Source organism: Moschus berezovskii, chromosome 7, assembly GCF_049115385.1.
Source record: "Moschus berezovskii isolate FMDL1 chromosome 7, NW_MosBer_1.0, whole genome shotgun sequence".
Classification (NCBI taxonomy): domain Eukaryota; kingdom Metazoa; phylum Chordata; class Mammalia; order Artiodactyla; family Moschidae; genus Moschus; species Moschus berezovskii.
This window is the reverse complement of record NC_142466.1, coordinates 110,726,003-110,743,654: the sequence shown is the minus strand read 5'-3', so window position 1 is coordinate 110,743,654 and position 17,652 is coordinate 110,726,003. Positions and strand designations below refer to the sequence as shown.

General features: G+C 52.7%; 1 protein-coding gene across 1 annotated transcript in view; it reads right to left on the bottom strand.

Moving 5' to 3' along the window:
• COL27A1 (collagen type XXVII alpha 1 chain) overlaps nucleotides 1-17,652 on the bottom strand; it is a 154,515-nt gene that overhangs the window by 78,244 nt on the left and 58,619 nt on the right. Inside the window, exons 13-15 of the mRNA XM_055427661.2 lie at nucleotides 13,038-13,091; nucleotides 10,744-10,788; nucleotides 376-429 (exon numbers count right to left, since the gene is read on the bottom strand). Coding sequence (XP_055283636.2) covers nucleotides 376-429; nucleotides 10,744-10,788; nucleotides 13,038-13,091 — 153 coding nt within the window. The remainder of the gene's footprint in view (nucleotides 1-375; nucleotides 430-10,743; nucleotides 10,789-13,037; nucleotides 13,092-17,652) is intronic.

Below are 17,652 nucleotides of genomic sequence, written 5' to 3'. Positions count from 1 at the left end.
GTAAGTCCACCTTTTGCCTGCACACCCCTCCCACTCAGGGATGTTCTGAGCTCACTGGCTTGCTGTTATAGTTTCTGTCCCCCGGTAATGTTCTGCACTGGACTTTCAGTGCCCTGAGGTCCAGAAACACGTCTGACTCATGCTCAGCTGGGGGACTGCTGTCCAATAAAGATGTCTGGCATAAATGACATGCACACGATGTTTGGCTCTCAGGACTGAGAAGCGCTGAGCCCCTGATCTGCCACGTTCCACCCCAGTACCCCTCTGAGTACACTCTTCCAACGTTGTGTCAGGGTACCCTTCCTTCTAAGCTGAAATGAGTCAGGGGGCGCCAGGCTGGGATGAGACTCAGATTAAAGAACCGTTTCTGTTTACCTTCATGCCCTTGGGTCCCGGGTAGCCAATCGGACCCAATGTTCCCATGTCGCCCTGGGAAGAGAAAGAGAAGAAGGCAGCAATGAGAGAGACTCATAGGAGGCTGGCCTGGGAAGAATTCCAAGGATGCAAACCCCCTATCACTGGGTTGATCTTGTATTAGGCGTGTTCGCCTCCACCAAAATACTGGAATTAATTTCACAGAGGTCCTCTCCCAAGCTCATTTCTTGATTGGTGCCCCTCCCACTACCTCTTTTCACCTCATGTTGGATTCTTCATATCCCGTACTAGCTAAGGCAGGGGTTCCCAACCTCCAGGACTTAATGCCTGATGAGCCGAGGTGGAGCTGATACAATAATAATAGGGATAAAGTGCACAATAAATGTGATGCGCTTGAATCATCCCGAAAACATCCTGCTCCCAGGTCCGTGGAAAAACTCTTCCAGGAAACCCAGTCCGTGGTGCCGGAGAGGTTGGGGACTGCTGAGCTAAGGGACTCAGGGCATTTCATTGGGCTTCTGTGGTCCTCAGCCTCCTGATCTATAAAATGCAGATGATGAACCATCCCCTGCGAGAGCTGCTGAAAGGGCAAAATAAGCACACACAGAGGCTTCGATGACTCTAGCTTAGTGAGCGGCAGGAGTTTCTGCTTCCAGAGGCTGGGCCCTCTCCCAGGGACAGCAGCAAGGAAGGAGTGGGGCTCTCAATCACAGACACCAGAGCTGCAGATGGACCCCGTAGGACACTCAGATCAGCGAGTAAGTCCTGGACCACAGGTTGGAGACCCAGCATCACATCAGATCAGCCTGTTCAAGGTGGGAGCAGGGCAGGAAGTTCATTCACCCCGGAGAGTCACATTCCCTAAGGGCGGGGGAAAGGCTGGGAGGCGGTCAGCGTGTATCACCAGACCACTCGGTCCCATCTCTCTTCCGAGGCTCACTCACTCACTGTGAGATTTCTGAACTGAACCTCTCCAAGGCTGGGAGGCGGTCAGCGTGTATCACCAGACCACTCAGTCCCATGTCTCTTCCGAGGCTCACTCACTCACTGTGAGATTCCAGAACTGAACCTCTCCAAGGCTGGGAGGTGGTCAGCGTGTATCACCAGACCACTCGGTCCCATCTCTCTTCCGAGGCTCATTCACTCACTGTGAGATTCCAGAACTGAACCTCTCCAAGGCTGGGAGGCGGTCAGCGTGTATCAAGGCCAGACCACTCGGTCCCATCTCTCTTCTGAGGTTCATTCACTCACTGTGAGATTCCAGAACTGAACCTCTCCAAGGCTGGGAGGCGGTCAGCGTGTATCACCAGACCACTCGGTCCCATCTCTCTTCCGAGGCTCACTCACTCACCGTGAGATTCCAAACTGAACCTCTCCAAGGCTGGGAGGCGGTCGGCGTGTATCACCAGACCACTCGGTCCCATGTCTCTTCCGAGGCTCACTCACTCACCGTGAGATTCCGAACTGAACCTCTCCGTGCCTCAGTTTCCTCATCTCCAACAGGGATTAATACTCTGTATCTCCTGGAGTTTGGAGAAGTAACTGACTTACATGGATAAAGTACTTGGCACAGTCTGGAGGCATTTTTGGCGGTTCCAACTGAAGAGGTGCTACTGGCATCTCAAGGGTGGAGGCCCCATAACAAAGGGTTATCTGGCTCAGGGGACTTTCCTGGTGGTCCAGTGGCTAACACTGTGTGCTCTCAATACAGGGGCCCAGGTTTGATCCCTGATCAGGGAACTAGATCTCACACACATGCAACTAAGAGTTCACAGGTCGCAGACACCAGCAACTAAGCCCCAGCACAGCCAAGTAAATAAATGAATATTAAAAAACAATAAAGTTATGACCAACCTAGATAGCATATTAAAAAGCAGAGACACTATTTTGCCAACCAAGGTCCGTCTAGTCAAGGCTATGGTTTTTCCAACGGTCATGTACGGATGTAAGAGTTGCACTATAAAGAAAGCTGAGCACTGAAGAAGTGATGCTTTTGAACTGTGGTGCTGGAGAAGACTCTTGAGACTCCCTTGGACTGCAAGGAGCTCCAACCAGTCCATCTTAAAGGAGACCAGTCCTGGGTGTTCGCTCGAAGAACTGATGCTGAAGCTGAAACTCCAATACTTTGGCCACCTAGTGCGGGTACTGACTCATTTGAAAAGACCCTGATGCTGGGAAAGATTGGGGGCAGGAGGAGGGGACGACAGAGGATGAGATGGTTGGATGGCATCGCTGACTCGATGGACATGAGTCTGGGTGATCTCCAGGAGTTGGTGATGGACAGGGAAGCCTGGTGTGCTGCAGTCCATGGGATCACAAAGAGTCGGACACGACTGAGCGACTGAACTGAACTGAAAAACCCATAATTATCTGGCTCAAATGTCAACAGTGTTGAGGTGAGAAACCCTGGTCTAGAGAGAGGGAGTGTGCCCTCTTTCCCAGAAGGCGCCTCACTTCCTGCCCTGCCACTACTGCCCTCAGCCACAGCCACCCAATTAAGCCTTCGCCCAGAGCGAGGGGGCCCCTGAGATACTCTCTTTGCTCCCTCTCCCGTCCTCTGTGACTGACGCGCGTGTCTGGCTGCTGTGTGAGTATGCTTGACCTCTCTGGGCCTCGGTTTCCCACTCCCTGAGCCAGGCTCCACGGAAGCCCCTGGCAAGCACTCTGAAGCACTGAAGGAACGCAGCCTGCCCCAGGTGGCCAGGCTCAAGAACCGGTTCCTGTGGGAGCTGCCTGGAGCTGGCTCGGAGGGAGGCTGGCAGAGAATGGGACGTCACATTCCTGCCGACTCCTGTGGAAGGAAGGGCAGAGATGGAGGGAAACACGCTGAGCTCAGAGACCGCAGCTGGCCTGGCTGCGGCAACGCTGGTTCTCACCGCCTCCCCCACCCCACCCTCCTGAACCCACCTGACTGGGTGAAACCAAACCTTCTCACCGAGCCTTTGCAAGGAATTCTGCTTTCAGTTCTCATCAAGTGATCTTATTAACAAAGGGAGCGCTCAGTTTAATGGGTGACCATAGCAACACAGATGACACTCAGGCAGGCACCACGCTGCACACTTCACTCGCCTCAGCTCCATTACTGCTCCTGACAGCCCTTCACGATCTGCCTGATCTCCCCATTTTACAGATGAGGAAACTGAGGATCTGAGAGGTGAGGGCTTGAGCAAGTCACAGAGCTCAGCAGAGCTGGGATTCACATTGGGTAGTCTGTCCCCAGAGTTTCTAAGCAATTCTGAAGTAATCTTGGGAGAGAAGAAGCCAGGATTGCTGGCCAGATAGAAGCTGGAAGGAAGGACAGCTAGCTCCTCAGTTAGGTTCAGTTCAGTCGCTCAGTCGTGTCCGACTCTTTGCAAGCCCGTGGACTGCAGCACGCCAGGCCTCCCTGTCCATCACCAACTCCTGGCATTAACTCAAACTCATGTCCAATGAGTTGGTGATGTCATCCAATCATCTCATCCTCTGTCGTCCCCTTCTTCTCCTGCCCTCAATCTTTCCCAGCATCAGGGTCTTTTCCAATGAGTCAGTTCTTCGCATCAGGTGGCCAAAGCTCAGAGAAGAGCATTTCAGCTCTTTGGATGCTTTGGCTAGTCCCTCGCCCCCGCACCGCTCCCACCCCACTTTTCCTGGAGGAAGGGAGCAAAGGGTGGCCACCCAGAGTTCCCCGCGGTGCTGCACACACAGACAAGGTCCTGCTGATGCAGAGGCTCCGATGGGGCCGGGGTCTCCAACAGAGAGGACCATCAAGCAGCTCTGGGAACATACGCTCCCTCTTCCCCAATCCAGACCCGATGGTGGCTTGTTGCGTGGAGGCTGGATTCAGTACAAGCCCGACCAATGCATGTAAGCACCCCACATGCATGCACCGCCCCTCTCCAAAGGGGTCTGTGTCTGGTTGGGGCCAGAGCCAGTGTGGGCTTCCCACACAAGAACCCGTGGAAAAGGGGCTCTGGTTGCAGGGCACATGGGAAGAAGGTGGCTGCTTGCTGAGGACAGGTCTTCTTCAGGACCCCATGTTGGACTAGAAAAGCATTTGGGGGAGAAGAGAGAAAACCTCAGGCCGCATTCCGCAGCCCCCCTCCAGTATAGCCCACAGATACCAGCCTGCTTTTCGCTCAGCACTGTTGTGGGCAGCTTGACCAACTGACACACAAAGTTGGGTCCCACAAGAAAGCACAGTGAATCACGCCTGTAATCTGGAACCTGTTTCCCTGTCTGCTGGACCTCCGAGATCCTGCTCAACACATTTCACCCTCACCTCACAGACTCCCACCAAGAATGCAACCAACCCGCCACATCCGCGACCACTGAAAGCGCTCCTGAGTGCCAAACGCCACACCAGACAGCTTCCAGCCTCACCAAATCTGTTCAGACGCTCCCCAACTGCGCACAGCTGTCCCATGAGGTCAGCACCATCATCAGTGCCATGTCACAGATGAGAAACTGAGGCTCTGAGTGAGGTGAAGCAAGTTCCCCAAGACCAAGCAACAGGGAGGGGACACAGGCAGGCCCAGAACAGGTCTGTGTGTCCGTCGGGTCCTGCAGTCCATGCTCACAGGCCTGGGACTGACTCAGCTCACTCCAGTGAAGGACCCAACGATGCCTTTCCTTATTGCTCTCATTCATGAGTGACAAGGCGTGAAGGCACGGTTGAGATTCAAAAACAGGTGAGAATCCCACGTCCCTCCCCAATAGGCAGCAGGTGTCCAGGCTGGGGCTTGCTAGGAACCCCTGAAAGAACACCTGGGGCCCCAGTGCCCGCCCTCACAGGTGCTGGCAGAGCCTTCCTCCCTGCTGTTCCTCTGCAGCTCGGCATCCCTGGCCACTGCTTCCTACACCAAGTGCTCCACCCTGAGCTCACACTGTTCATTGTCCTCACCACTTCCCTGACCCCAAAGGCCAGGTCAGGCGCCTGCCATCATGTCCGAGCCTGACGAGGCTTTAACTCATGGCCTCTTCTACACCAGTGACCATTGACATGAGTGCCTATGTGGCCACTTCCTGCCCGGTGCCCTAAAGGAAGTGCTCACTAAAAGGGGTTAAATCAGTGGGTGAAAAAGAAGCCCACTCACTTCTTTCCAAACCCTCCAGGGAAAAACCTTCCCTGGCACTGCCTTTTGAAGGCAACAAGGCCTCCTTGAAACTCCAGTAGGAGGTCAGGAGGTTGGGGATGGGGATCCAGGTGACCAGCCCTGGCTCCTGTGTGGCCTTCATAAGCACCATCTCTTACCCAAAAGAGTCCCTGGCACAGTCCAGGTCACATTCTCACACACCTGCTGTCTCCATTCACCCCAGAAGTCATGTGGAGCTGGAGGGGTGCTGCAGTGGCGAAGGGTGTGAGCTGTGAAACAGACAGCTTCAGGGCTGTGTGACCTTGGGCAGGTGTGTCAGTCTCCCTGAGCTTCAGTTTCCTTAACTGTACAATGGTAATCCCACTTTTCACTCTGAGGGTTTCTGTGATAATTAAATACCTAGCCCAGGGCCTGGCACACGAGGGTTTGGTAGATGTCAGCTAGAGGGGTTCCTGACCTTGCTTCATAGACAAAGAAACAAAGTCAGGGGATCATTTGGTGACAGGACATGGTGGGGTTGTCCAATATATCTCACACGCTGGGATTTGGCCAGATCAGTATTCTTTGGGTCTCATTAAATGGAAAAGGCAAGATTCCCTTTGTGTCACTCTGAATACAAAAGACAGAAATCTTCTTTGTTGCGCAGACTCTGGAATCAGGCATACTTTGCTTGAGGGCCAGCCAAAGGGATTCAATTACTCAAAAGGGGCTGCTTCAAGACTGACTCAACTCGGAGACTGCAGGGGGCCACCCAGTGGCTTTTGGGATCAGGGTCGCACAGGTCTGAGTAGCAAGCTCCCCGCTGGTGAGCTCGGGCCCCAGCCTTCCCACTGGGGTGACCAGGCTGCTGTCTGCCTGCCTCATGCCTCTCGAGGCCCCCAGCCTAACGCGCGTCAAGCATACACAGAGCAGACAGAAGCTCTGCAAATGTTCATCTGTCCGCTCTCACCCTTTCTCCCGTCTGCAAGGACCCAGGGCCCAGAGGACGCTTCAGTGTCAGTCTGATGCAAACTGCTGCAGCTGACTAGCCCGAAGGCACTGAATAAACGTGGATCTCCACGAACATGACTGTCCGTACATGGAATTCCCATTTGCTCAGCTAGAAACCCACATCCTCTGGAAACTGTAGGTGACTCACAATCCCTCTTCCCTTTCGCTCCTGGTTAGAAAATTCCTTTTCCTCTCCAACTCTTTGGGGAGGCAATTTTTTTCCCCCGGACACAGAAGCTGCTGTCCCCAAAAATCCAGGTCAGGAGTGGGTGCCTTGGGTGGGCCAGGGTACTGGCTTGGAGGCTGATGGTGACTTGGTGGGCGCAGGTCTAGACCCACCCTCCCTGCCAGGCACAAGGGGAAAGGAATGTCACCTTGGCACCAGAGGGAGTTTAAAAACAGGGGAAGCAGGACTGAAAGTGGCCAAAGAAAGACATGAGGCAAGGTGGGGAGGACAGAGGGAGGGGCGGACTCAGTTCTTTGGAAAGGAGCAACATGAGATCGCAGGGCACGAGAAATGCAGGGACACCCAGGGCTCAGCCCCAGCTCAGGCCCCTCAGAAAGGGTCGGAAGAGAAGTGCCCTGAGCTAAGAGTTGGGAGGCACGGCTTCTGATCATACCTCCATCTTCTGTTGCCTTGGGTGTGACCTTGACCTAGGGCCTCACTTTTCCCATCTGTCCAATGGGATTTTCCTAAGACACACTGAGCACAGGGTAGCCAGTTTGAATGAATAAAAATACAGGATGCCTGGTTAAAATGTTCATGTCAGATAAACAATCAAACAAAGGAATGACATTATAGTGTAAATGTGTTTTAAATAATGTATCTGAAATTCAAATTTCACTGGGCCTCTTGTATTTTATCTGGCAGCCCTGACTGTGGAGAGGAAAGGGGAGCATCGGTGGGAAGAGATTTTAAAGAGTCAGGAAGGCCAAGGGCTGTAATGGCACAGTCTCTAGAATCCGCGTGCGTTCGGCCAAGCAATACTCTCGCCCCTCTCAGGATCCAACCCAGTGAACGCCAACAATGACAAATAGGATCGTGTGCCAAGAATGACAGCCAAGATATGTAAACATCCCTGCAGAAAAGCTTTGGGGACGGGGATCATATAGCCTGAAGAAGCAGCCTTAGGAAGAACAGACGCAACCATCTTTACATCTTGAACAGCCTCTCCCAGGGACAGGGAGATGAGTTGGACTCAAAACACAGGAAAACCCTGCACAATGAGAGCTCTGTGAAAGCGGATGGACTTTCAAGGGAGGGAGCTTCCAACACCAGGGTGTTCAAGTTGGAGTTTAATGACCATATGACCAAAATCCTCCAGAAGGGAGTCCTGCTGAGCTTCGAGAAGGTTGGACCAGAAGGCTTCTGAGATCCTCATAAAGTCAGGTTCCCTAATACTCATTGCAGAAATTTCTTTTTCCAAAGCATTCAGGTCAGTGCCTTGTGCCAAAGAAGGTGCTCCACAAAGGACATCAGGGATGACAAATGTATGACTCACATGTTGACACGTCCTAGTCCCAAGCCAAGGCAGACATCACCAATCAATCGCAGCACTATCTCCCGATGATTTCTAACGTGACTTTGAAATCTTTCTCAATGCAGCATTCTAAACGGCTGCTGTTCTGTGCTGTGCATAGTGGCTCAGTCATGGCTGACTCTTTGTGACTCTATGGACTATAGTCCACCAGGCTCCTCTGTCCATAGAATTCTCCAGGCAAGAATACTGCAGTGGGTTGCCATGCCCTTCTCCAAGGGATCTTCCCAACCCAGGGATTGAATCTGGGTTTCCTGCAATTGCAGGCAGATTCTTCACTGTCTGAGCCACCAGGGAAGCCCTAGTGTATATAAAACACTACTACTACTACTACTGAATCACTGCTTATTAACAGTAATTACTTTACCATTTATTAACAAGCAGCAGTAATAAAATCATTATGATGATTATTACTAAGTTTATTATTATTATCACTAGTACTTCTTGAGTGCTTACTATGTACTTCTTGCTGTTGTTCAGTTGCTAAGTTGTGTCGGACTCTTTGTGAGCCAATGGACAGCAGCACGCCAGGCTTCCCTGACCTTCACCGTCTCTAGGACTTTCCTCAAACTCAAGTCCACTGAATTGGTGATGCCATTCAACCATCTCATCCTCTGTTGTCCCCCTCTCCTCCTGCCTTGAATCTTTCTCAGCATCAGAACTAGGCAATTTATATGTACTAGTTTCCCTGAATCCTCATAGTACTCTCCCAAGTTAGGTACTAATATTATTCCCATTTTAAAGATGAAGAAATTGAGGCACAAGAGGCTTAGAAAATGTGCTCAGAACTGCAATTAAAAGAGTAATAGAGCTATGATTTGAACCCAGGTAACCTGGTTCTAGACTCGTCTGGGTATATAGGTGGTCCTACTGCAGATGCTGATTGCAGCCAGGAAATTAAAAGACGCTTACTCCTTGGAAGGAAAGTTATGACCAACCTTGATAGTATATTAAAAAGCAGAGACATTACTTTGCCAACAAAGATCCATCTAGTCAAGGCTATAGTTTTTCCAGTGGTCATGTGGATGTGAGAGTTGGACTGTGAAGAAGGCTAAGTGCCGAAGAATTGATGCTTTTGAACTGTGGTGTTGGAGAAGACTCTTGAGAGTCCCTTGGACTGCAAGGAGATCCAACCAGTCCATTCTAAAGGAGATCAGTCCTGGGTGTTCATTGGAAGGACTGATGCTAAAGCTGAAACTCCAATACTTTGGCCACCTCATGCGACGAGTTGACTCACTGGAAAAGACTCTGATGCTGGGAGGGATTGGGGGCGGGAGGAGAAGGGGACGACAGAGAATGAGATGGCTGGATGGCATCACCGACTCGATGGACATGAGTTTGAGTGAACTCTGGGAGTTGGTGATGGACAGGGAGGCCTGGCGTGCTATGATTCATGGGGTCGCAAAGAGTTGGACACGACTGAGCAACTGAACTGAACTGAACTGAACAAGAGTGAGCATAAAGATCCCGTCTGACAGAGTGGATCCTTGAGGCTCGGGAAGTGAGCCTGTAACTGAAGACCACAGAGCCCAGAGGAAGTGAGACCCCAGGATCTGTACACAGGTTGATAAGACCACCACTCCTCACCGTGCCCTGGTTCTGCTCTCACCTACCTGAGCAGGAGCACATTGCCCATGGGAGACTCTGGGCCTTCTTCCCAGGACTGGTCTTCCCTGAACAATGGGGCTCCCCAATTCTCCAGGGCCTTCACCAGCCTCCTTCTCAACAGAATGTCTGCATAGTGACTGGAATAGCCAAAGCTGGCAGCCCATTTGTCAAACCAGGCAACAGTCTCCTTGTATGAGCTCCTGAGACTCAAACCCCACAAGATATGTCCCAAAGAACAGAAGAGAGGGCCATCAGACCCTTAGGGAAGCTCCTAGACTTATTTCCTAGACTCAGGCTTGTCACCAGCCCTCGGGTCTGGGCCCAAGGTCAGGGCTCACCCTCTGGAGGTCTATCGGGGAGCCCTGTTTTGGTTAATAGCACCTCTCCACAAAGCTACCCCAACCTGGACGGAGTCAGAAGTCAGATTGCCTCCCACCTCCCTGGTACAGGCCTCTCTCAGTCTAGGCACATCAAGAGATAGTAACAAGAAATAACATTTTAAAATAAAAGCAATATTTTCCACCAACTGCAAATTAACTGAGTGCTAGACCTCGTACCAAAGATAGTTCAAGAATCCTCGTTTAATCCTCACAGCCCTCCCAAGAGGAGTCTACCATCATACCCACTTTATAGATGAGGAACTAAGGCTCAGGGAGGGTCAGTGACTTGACCCAGGTCACACAGCCTGGCTATGGCAGAACTAGAACTTGACCTCAGGTGGTCTGGCTCCAAAGTCAGTGTTCTGCAGAGGATGGAGAAGACTGTCCTGTGTGGTCCAGAGCCTCAGCTCCTCTGCTGGTCACTTCCTTTGTCTGGACCCGAAGCACCTCAATCTGTCAGATGGGCACACTGCCACCTGCCTAGACCTTACCGCAGAGCAACGGACAGGCAGCAGGTGTCAAAGTACACGGCCGTCTCATGCTCCAGACCCTTCCCCATTTGAGGAATGGGGAAGAAAGAGGCTCAGAGAAGGTTGGTGATCCACCTGAGGCCACACAGCATGGCTTTCCTCCCTTAGCCCCCTGCCCCGACTGCCCTGTCCTGCTCTCCCAGCTCCTCCAGGGGTCTGATGAGAGAGGAGGCTTTTCAGCAGGACTCGTGGCTCGTTCCCCACACTCTCCCTCCTGGCCAGTATCCTCCCCAGGCATCTTTGTACTTACGATGAGGCCAGGGACTCCTGGGGGCCCTGGCAGGCCCAGCTCCCCCTGCAAAGAAAGACCAAGGTGATTATTTGCTCTGTGTCCCTCCAGGCCACGCCCTCGACGCCATCCTCCATATGGGCCCCTGGTAGAATCATTTGGAACTAGACATTTTTTGTTCTTGACTCTCCTGAGCCTGGTATGGAGTTTGGATGAGAACGTCCTCCTTTGTCATCAGCTTTTCACATCTGTAAAGTGGGGAGGTTAGATTTCTAATCCAGCACCTTCCAGTGGCAGGTGTGAGAATGGGCAGAATCCTGACTGTGGCAATAAAGATGGGCAGGATGCCTGGCCCGGAAGATCTCATTTCATCCTCACCTTACAGATGGCAAAACTTGGGCTCCAAGGTCAGGCAACGGTCCCAAGGCCAAGGGCGAGGAAATAACAGGAGGGTGAGGACACCAAGCCGAGACCTACCCGGCCGGCCTCCATCCATTTCTCAGCCAGAAGGTACTGGGGGCCTTGAGAGAATCCCTGAACCCCCCAGCAGAAAGAGGCTCTCAGGTTCCACCTCCAGGGCCTCTGAGAGGTTCGGGAGCTCTCGCCTGGGAGTCAGGAGATACAGCCATGTGTGGGCAAGTTTGTTTTCCAAATCTCTAAAAATGGACCTTCGATTGTTTGCACCAGAAAAGACAGGTAGAGGGGATTGGATCAAATTCAAAATGCAAAAGTGGCAATAAAAATAGGAGGCTCTAGAAATGGTGATTATGAATCACCAACATCCTCCGGGGGTTGTCTTCCTCCATCTGTGCGATCAGATGGGGTGTCATTACTCCAGCCACTGAGAAGAGGAAGAGGAGGTGAGGAGTAGCCTTGGCTTTAAAGCGAAGGATCTGAGACTCGGGAAAGGGAAGGGACTTGCTCAAGGCCACTCGACCATGCGGCACAGCCGGGACCAGTCATCAGGTCCTCTTCCTACTCCTCCGGACCAAGAGTACAGTCATCCCTGCCCCTCCCCAAGGACACTTCCAGGATGACGTCACCTATTATATTAATGGTGGTTAATCTGGTGACTGGTCCACTGAAGGAAAGACTCTGGTTTCCCACTTCTGACCCCTTGCCAGTGCTCCTTCCTTCATCTGGAAGCCCCCACCGCCTCTTTCTTCATCCCAGTTCCAATGGCATCTTCCCCAGGAGTCTTCTCTGCTCATTCTCCCGCCTCCAGTACCTGTGACCTCTCTGACCCCACGTGTCTCACTTCACGTCATGCAATGGACCAGGGAGACGGCCATGAGCTCCACCAGGGCAGGGACAGGCCCCATCATTACCCACTCTTTCCAACCCCTCCATCCAGTGAAAACCCAGTACCTCCCTGCCCTCTCTCACTGCATTCTCACACCTCTCTGAGACTGGCTTCAGATCCCTGTCATTTACAGATGAGGAAACTGAGATCCAGACAGGGCAACTGATTTGTCCAAGCTTCCACGCCTGGCAAGGAGTGCAGAAGGATCCGAACCCAGACCCATCTGGGTCTGAGGCCAGGGCTTCGGGTCCCCGGGGAGCCCGGGAGTCAGCCCCAAGCTGGGTGAGGCTCAAGGAGCATTTGTGGAATTAAAACAAGCACATATCAGATGCTGACTATGGATCTAGCAGCCACCTCTGCCGAGGGCACGGCTGGACACAGCTACGGGAAGCCCCAGGACCAATGGGGTACACAACAGATGTGCCAAAGAGCCCTGGACGTGATCTGCACTTCCAGGCAGAGAACATGCTTTCCCACCACTGGAGCTGGGGCCTGGGACGGGAAGGGAGAGGCGGGCTCAGCTCCCCAGGGCAGGCTGACCTGGCTTCCTGACGGGCCTCGATTATTTACAAACTCTATAAACATGCCTATGCTGGAGTCTTTTTTAGAACTCAGCTCTTCCCTCCATACAGGGCCTGCAAGCCATCTGCTCTCCCAGGCCGCTGCCGTCCCATAAACAATTCTGGGACTTTGTAAGATGGTAGTGGCCCTGGATTCCCCAGCAGGAAGTGACCCACAAACCTTCCTGACTCCTTGAGGATGGGACATAGCCTAGGGCTTTGGGACCTGGGGCTCAGTGGGCTGGAGGGCTCTCTTGGAGCGGGGTGGGGTGTTTCAAAGGCCATCCATAGTAGACAGAAGCCAGGAATTCAGGAAAATCATGCAGTTCACCCAGGAGCACCCAGCTCATGGGTGACCCGGCTGAGTGACCTAAAAGCTTAGGGTCCTAAAACCTGCTGTGAGCGTGTTCCTAATCTCTTTCCTGTTTCCAAAAAAGATGTGAAATACTTACAGGGTTTCCATCCAGTCCTGGAGGGCCTCTTTCCCCAAAGTCTCCAGGAAACCCCTGAGGGCATGAGAGAGAGCAAACATCTGCAGATGAGTGTGTATACCTGTGGGTGGCTTGGATCCAGACCCCCAGGGGACACAGGACACGTCCATGCAGCCTTACTCGCTGATTCCAGGATCTGGGCAGGCTCTGGAGTCCTGAGTCACCTTAGGCCCTCAACGGACATCCTCCCCCCACCGGCCCCCAGTAAAGAACTTCCCAAGGACTGGCTACTGTAGAGAAGCCCATGGCCAGGCAGCCCTCTTTTCATATTCTCTGAGTGTCAGAAAAGAGTACCCAGCTCCCTGGCATGTAAAGGCCAGCCCCCAAGCTGAGACTTCCCTGGTGGCTCAGTCAGTAAAGAATCCCCCTACAATGCCAGAGACCCGAGTTTGATCTCTGGGTCGGGAAGATCCCCTGGAGAAGGAAATGACCAGCCTCTCTAGTATTCTTGCCTGGAAATTCCATGGACAGAGGAGCCTGGTGGGCTACAGACCATGGAGTAGCATACGACTTAGCAACTGAACTACCACCAGGCTGAGACACGGTCTTGATGGAGTGGGGGGGAGGGCGTCAGGAAGGTCTAGGTGTCCACCAGTCACTGACTTGCTGAGAGTTTCGAGTCATGCCTTCCCCCGTGAGCTTCAGTTTCCCCACAGGTCCAAGCAGGAGAGGTTTCTGCAGCATTTCCCAGCCCTGGCCTTCTGCAATTTCTGTGACGTGCTCTTTAAAGGGCAGGTGTCAAGGTCATAGAGTCACACAGATAGGGAATACAGGCACCACGGCCACAGGTGAGTTTTGGCAGCCAAGAAAAACCAGGCGGCCCGGCGCAGGCAGGTCTGGCCCTCTCACCCCGGCCCTGACCCCTTCTCCACGCTCTCTGGGGAGATAGGCAGCTGGAAAAACATCAACTGTGGAGAAGCTTCTCAGAGCCGAGGAAGAGGGGACAACTCCATTCTACTTCAAAAGGAAAAGAAAGTCCCTGAGCTTGGAATTCAGGGAAAACTGTTCTCCTCTCCTTGAATTCAAATCACTGTTTTTCCAGGGAAATTTAATTAAAAAACAAAGCACATGTTTCTCTGACCAAGAGGAGGCCTGAGCTGTTCAAACAGTCAAGATTCTTCACGGAGGATAATTTATTTCTGGTTTCTGAAGCCACTGGGGGAATCCAGAAAGTAGATTAAACTATAAAGACCAAAGATAAAAACAAAACCCAAGCCAATTACAAAGTCTACACTGGCTGAGCAAAGAGACCTTGAAGTGTGTGTGCATCTAGGCCTTTGTCTTGCCCTGCCCAGAATACTATTCCCCTCAAATCCCTCCTCTGCCAGGAAACCCTAGTGGACCAGAAGGGAAGGTGCTGAAATGGACCCTGTAGGAGGTGTGGCTTCATTCTGACACCCAAAGGAGGAAACGAGGATACAATAAAGAGATCTGGGCCAAGCCAATGACTTTGCATCCAAAACTTTATGTGCCTTTGCCATTGACCCTTGAGGGGAAGGTTATTGGTCCCATTTAACAGATCGGGAAATTGAGGCTCAGAGAGAAAAATGTTACCTCACCAAAGACAAAAAGCAAGTCTGTGGCAGAGCTGAGCCCAGGTCCCACCTCTCTGAACTCTTCCATGTTTGTGTGACCTGAGTATGGGCACATCCTGGCATGCAGAAGCTGCTCGACTGTGTCCCTGACTGATTTTAAAGAGTGGTAAAGGTAGGGGTGTGTGTATGTGTGTGTGTGTGTGTGTGTGTGTGCATGTGTGCACATGAGCATGTCCCTCCAGATCAAGTTTTCTTGGGGCTACATTTGACCCTATCTAAGATGTTTGTTCCCACATCCTTAGGGTCCCCCCTGGCAAATTTCAATCCAGCCCCACTTGTGCATGATGTAATGCTCTCACCTCCTGGGGCAGGAGATATCAGCTGGGCAAGTAGTGGGCAGCGGAGGCTCCTGAAGGCATTTGAGCCACCACCTCTGACCTTGGAGGATGCGGCTGGGGACTCCGCAAGACAGAGGACAATCCCTCAGGCGACAAGGTGGGATGCTGTCTAGCTGGACACCTGGCTGACTTCACGAGGCAGGGTTTGGGGAATCCATGCTGTATTCTCCAGATCCAGGGTCTGGAGACAGCCTGGAGACTTAGCTGGGCTCACCCGCAGGCGGGCTGTGTGAGTACAGGCAGGCCCTCACTTGACCCACTGTCCTCTCAGGCTGGGGGTGTGCTCTCTGAGAACCCTTCAGCTTGGCCCATCCCTTAAACAAAGCCTGGAAGGAAAGAGCAGGAATGCCCCCCAGGACCCCGCCACCAGCCCCATCACCTCAGGAAGACAAGACAGTGTGACAGCATTCCCCAGGCATCAATCATGGCTGAGATGTCCAATGTATTCACACGCAGAAGCCACCAGACAGGTTCAAACCCATGGATTTGCAGTCAGGGCCACGCTAGGCTGGCTCAAGGACTCCTCTCAGACCCAGCTGCCAGGCCAGCTTCCCCCGTGAGGCTTTAGAACCAAAGCAACTGGATGCCAACCCTCCACCACCTGCGGGCGTCTCTGAGCCTCAGTTTTCTCTGCTGTACAATCAGGGTCCTGAGAGTTTAAGTCAAGATGCTGGAGGCAGGGCGAGTCCCTGCCAGCACGTGGAGGCAGCAGCAATGCGAGGGTACCTCTCTGAGGCTTAAGCCAAGACAAGACCGTCAGAATCAATGGTCGAAAACCCAAAGAGAGGCACTTATGCGGACAAAACGCAGCCTGAGGAGAGCCAGTGGCTGATGATGGTGGGGTGGCAGCAACAACAGAAGTAGCACCATGACAGAGGGCCTGCTATTGGCTCCATTTTCGAGATGAGGAAACTGAGGTCCAAGGATATTAGGGAACTTGTCTGAAGTCACACAGCTATGGAATAGCAGAACTGGAATCTGAACTCAAGCAGGCTGACTCCAGAGCCCATTCTCTTGGCTGTGAATCAACAGTGAGTACACGGAATAGGCTAGGCAAGCCTGTGGCCTCTCAAAGGCTCATGAGAGCCCTGGGCTAACATGCAAGAGGGAATGGCATTGCTGAGGCTCAGGACTGGTTCTGGTTATCTGTTGCCTCAATACCCAGCCCTATACCCACCTTTTCTTGCTTTCTTCAGAGCCAAGCAGATGATGACCTAGAAATCTAGGGTAATTAAGAACACAAGAATCCAAAAAAAGGGCTTCCCTGGTGGCTCAGATGGTAAAGAATCTGCCTGCAATATGGGAGACCTGGGTTTGATCCCTGAGTTGGGAAGATCGCCTGGAGGAGGGCATGGCAACCCACTCCAGTATTCTTGCCTGGAGAATCCCATGGACAGAGGAGCCTCGCCTATAGACCATGGGGTCATAAAGAGTAGAGCACGACTGAGCGACCAAGCAGAGCACAATCAGAAAGAAGACAGGGCTTTAAAAGCGCTGAAACTGGCATCCAGATCTGCGACTGGAATAACCATAGATGGTCCAAGACGGAAAGACCCTAGCTGTTCTTGGCATTCAGCACCTCATTCGTCAGTGGGGAAACTGAGGTCCAGAACCTGCCCAAGGCCCCTTCACCTCGCTAGCTTGCTGCACCCCTCCACTGCTGAGCAACACATCCCAGTTCCGACACTTGCCCAGGGCCCTGATGCTTGATCCAAGGGGTACCAGAGAGGTGGCAGTGGAGCCGAACGCACACCACCACTTCCACCCTGCTTGCTTCTCCCCGTCTGGCCGCGCCCGCCTGTGCACAGCGCACACTAACAGCCGACGGCGGGACCTTCCTCTGCAGGCCTGAGCTCCCGGCTACAGCAAGCTGGCCCGAGGCCCAAGGAATGAGCTCGGCGCCCTGCTGGGCCCCAGCCACGTGGTTTCTCCACTTCCCCAGGTCAGGCCCCCCTGGGGAACTGAATGCCTCGTACTTTGAGCAGAACAAGGCCCAGGAGAAGACAGAACCAGGATCCAGGGCGAGACTCCACATTCTCTCTTGGCTACGGCAATTCAGAGGAACAGACGCCCAAACAGGGACGATTCTCATAACCACATCTGTGGCAGGATGCCAGGGGCTGAGGACGCCTCTGAGGGCCATCTTCTCTGCTCCCTCCCTCCAGCCAGCGTCTACACCGATGGCCTGCTCCAGAAGCTGAGACGTCAGGGAGGGGATGCCTGCAGTCTCCAGGATCAGAAGTCCTGCTACATCTTGAAGACTCAGCTTGCTGGCCTGCGAGATGGTCAGTCCCGCCCCACCCACCTGACAACTCACCTGCCCAGCTTCTCCTGCACTAAGAAGTGAGATATTTGAAATCCAGCCTCTGGTAACATTAGGCCTTAGCCTCCGGTAAACTCTAAAATGCCATCATACTCTGGTTAGGTGCTAACAGTGGAATTCATAATAACCTCGAGGAAAAGCCTGCAGAAGAAACTGGGAGCCCTCTTTACAGAGTTTACAGTCTCTAAAGTCGGGAAGCTCCTGCACAGCTTTGATCTGTATCCTTCCTAATACGTTGACAACAGCCTGTATTCTTTTCTAGAAGATGCGTGCCCTCTGAGTGCTCCAACAGGGAAAGACTCCTTAAGATCCCAGCACCC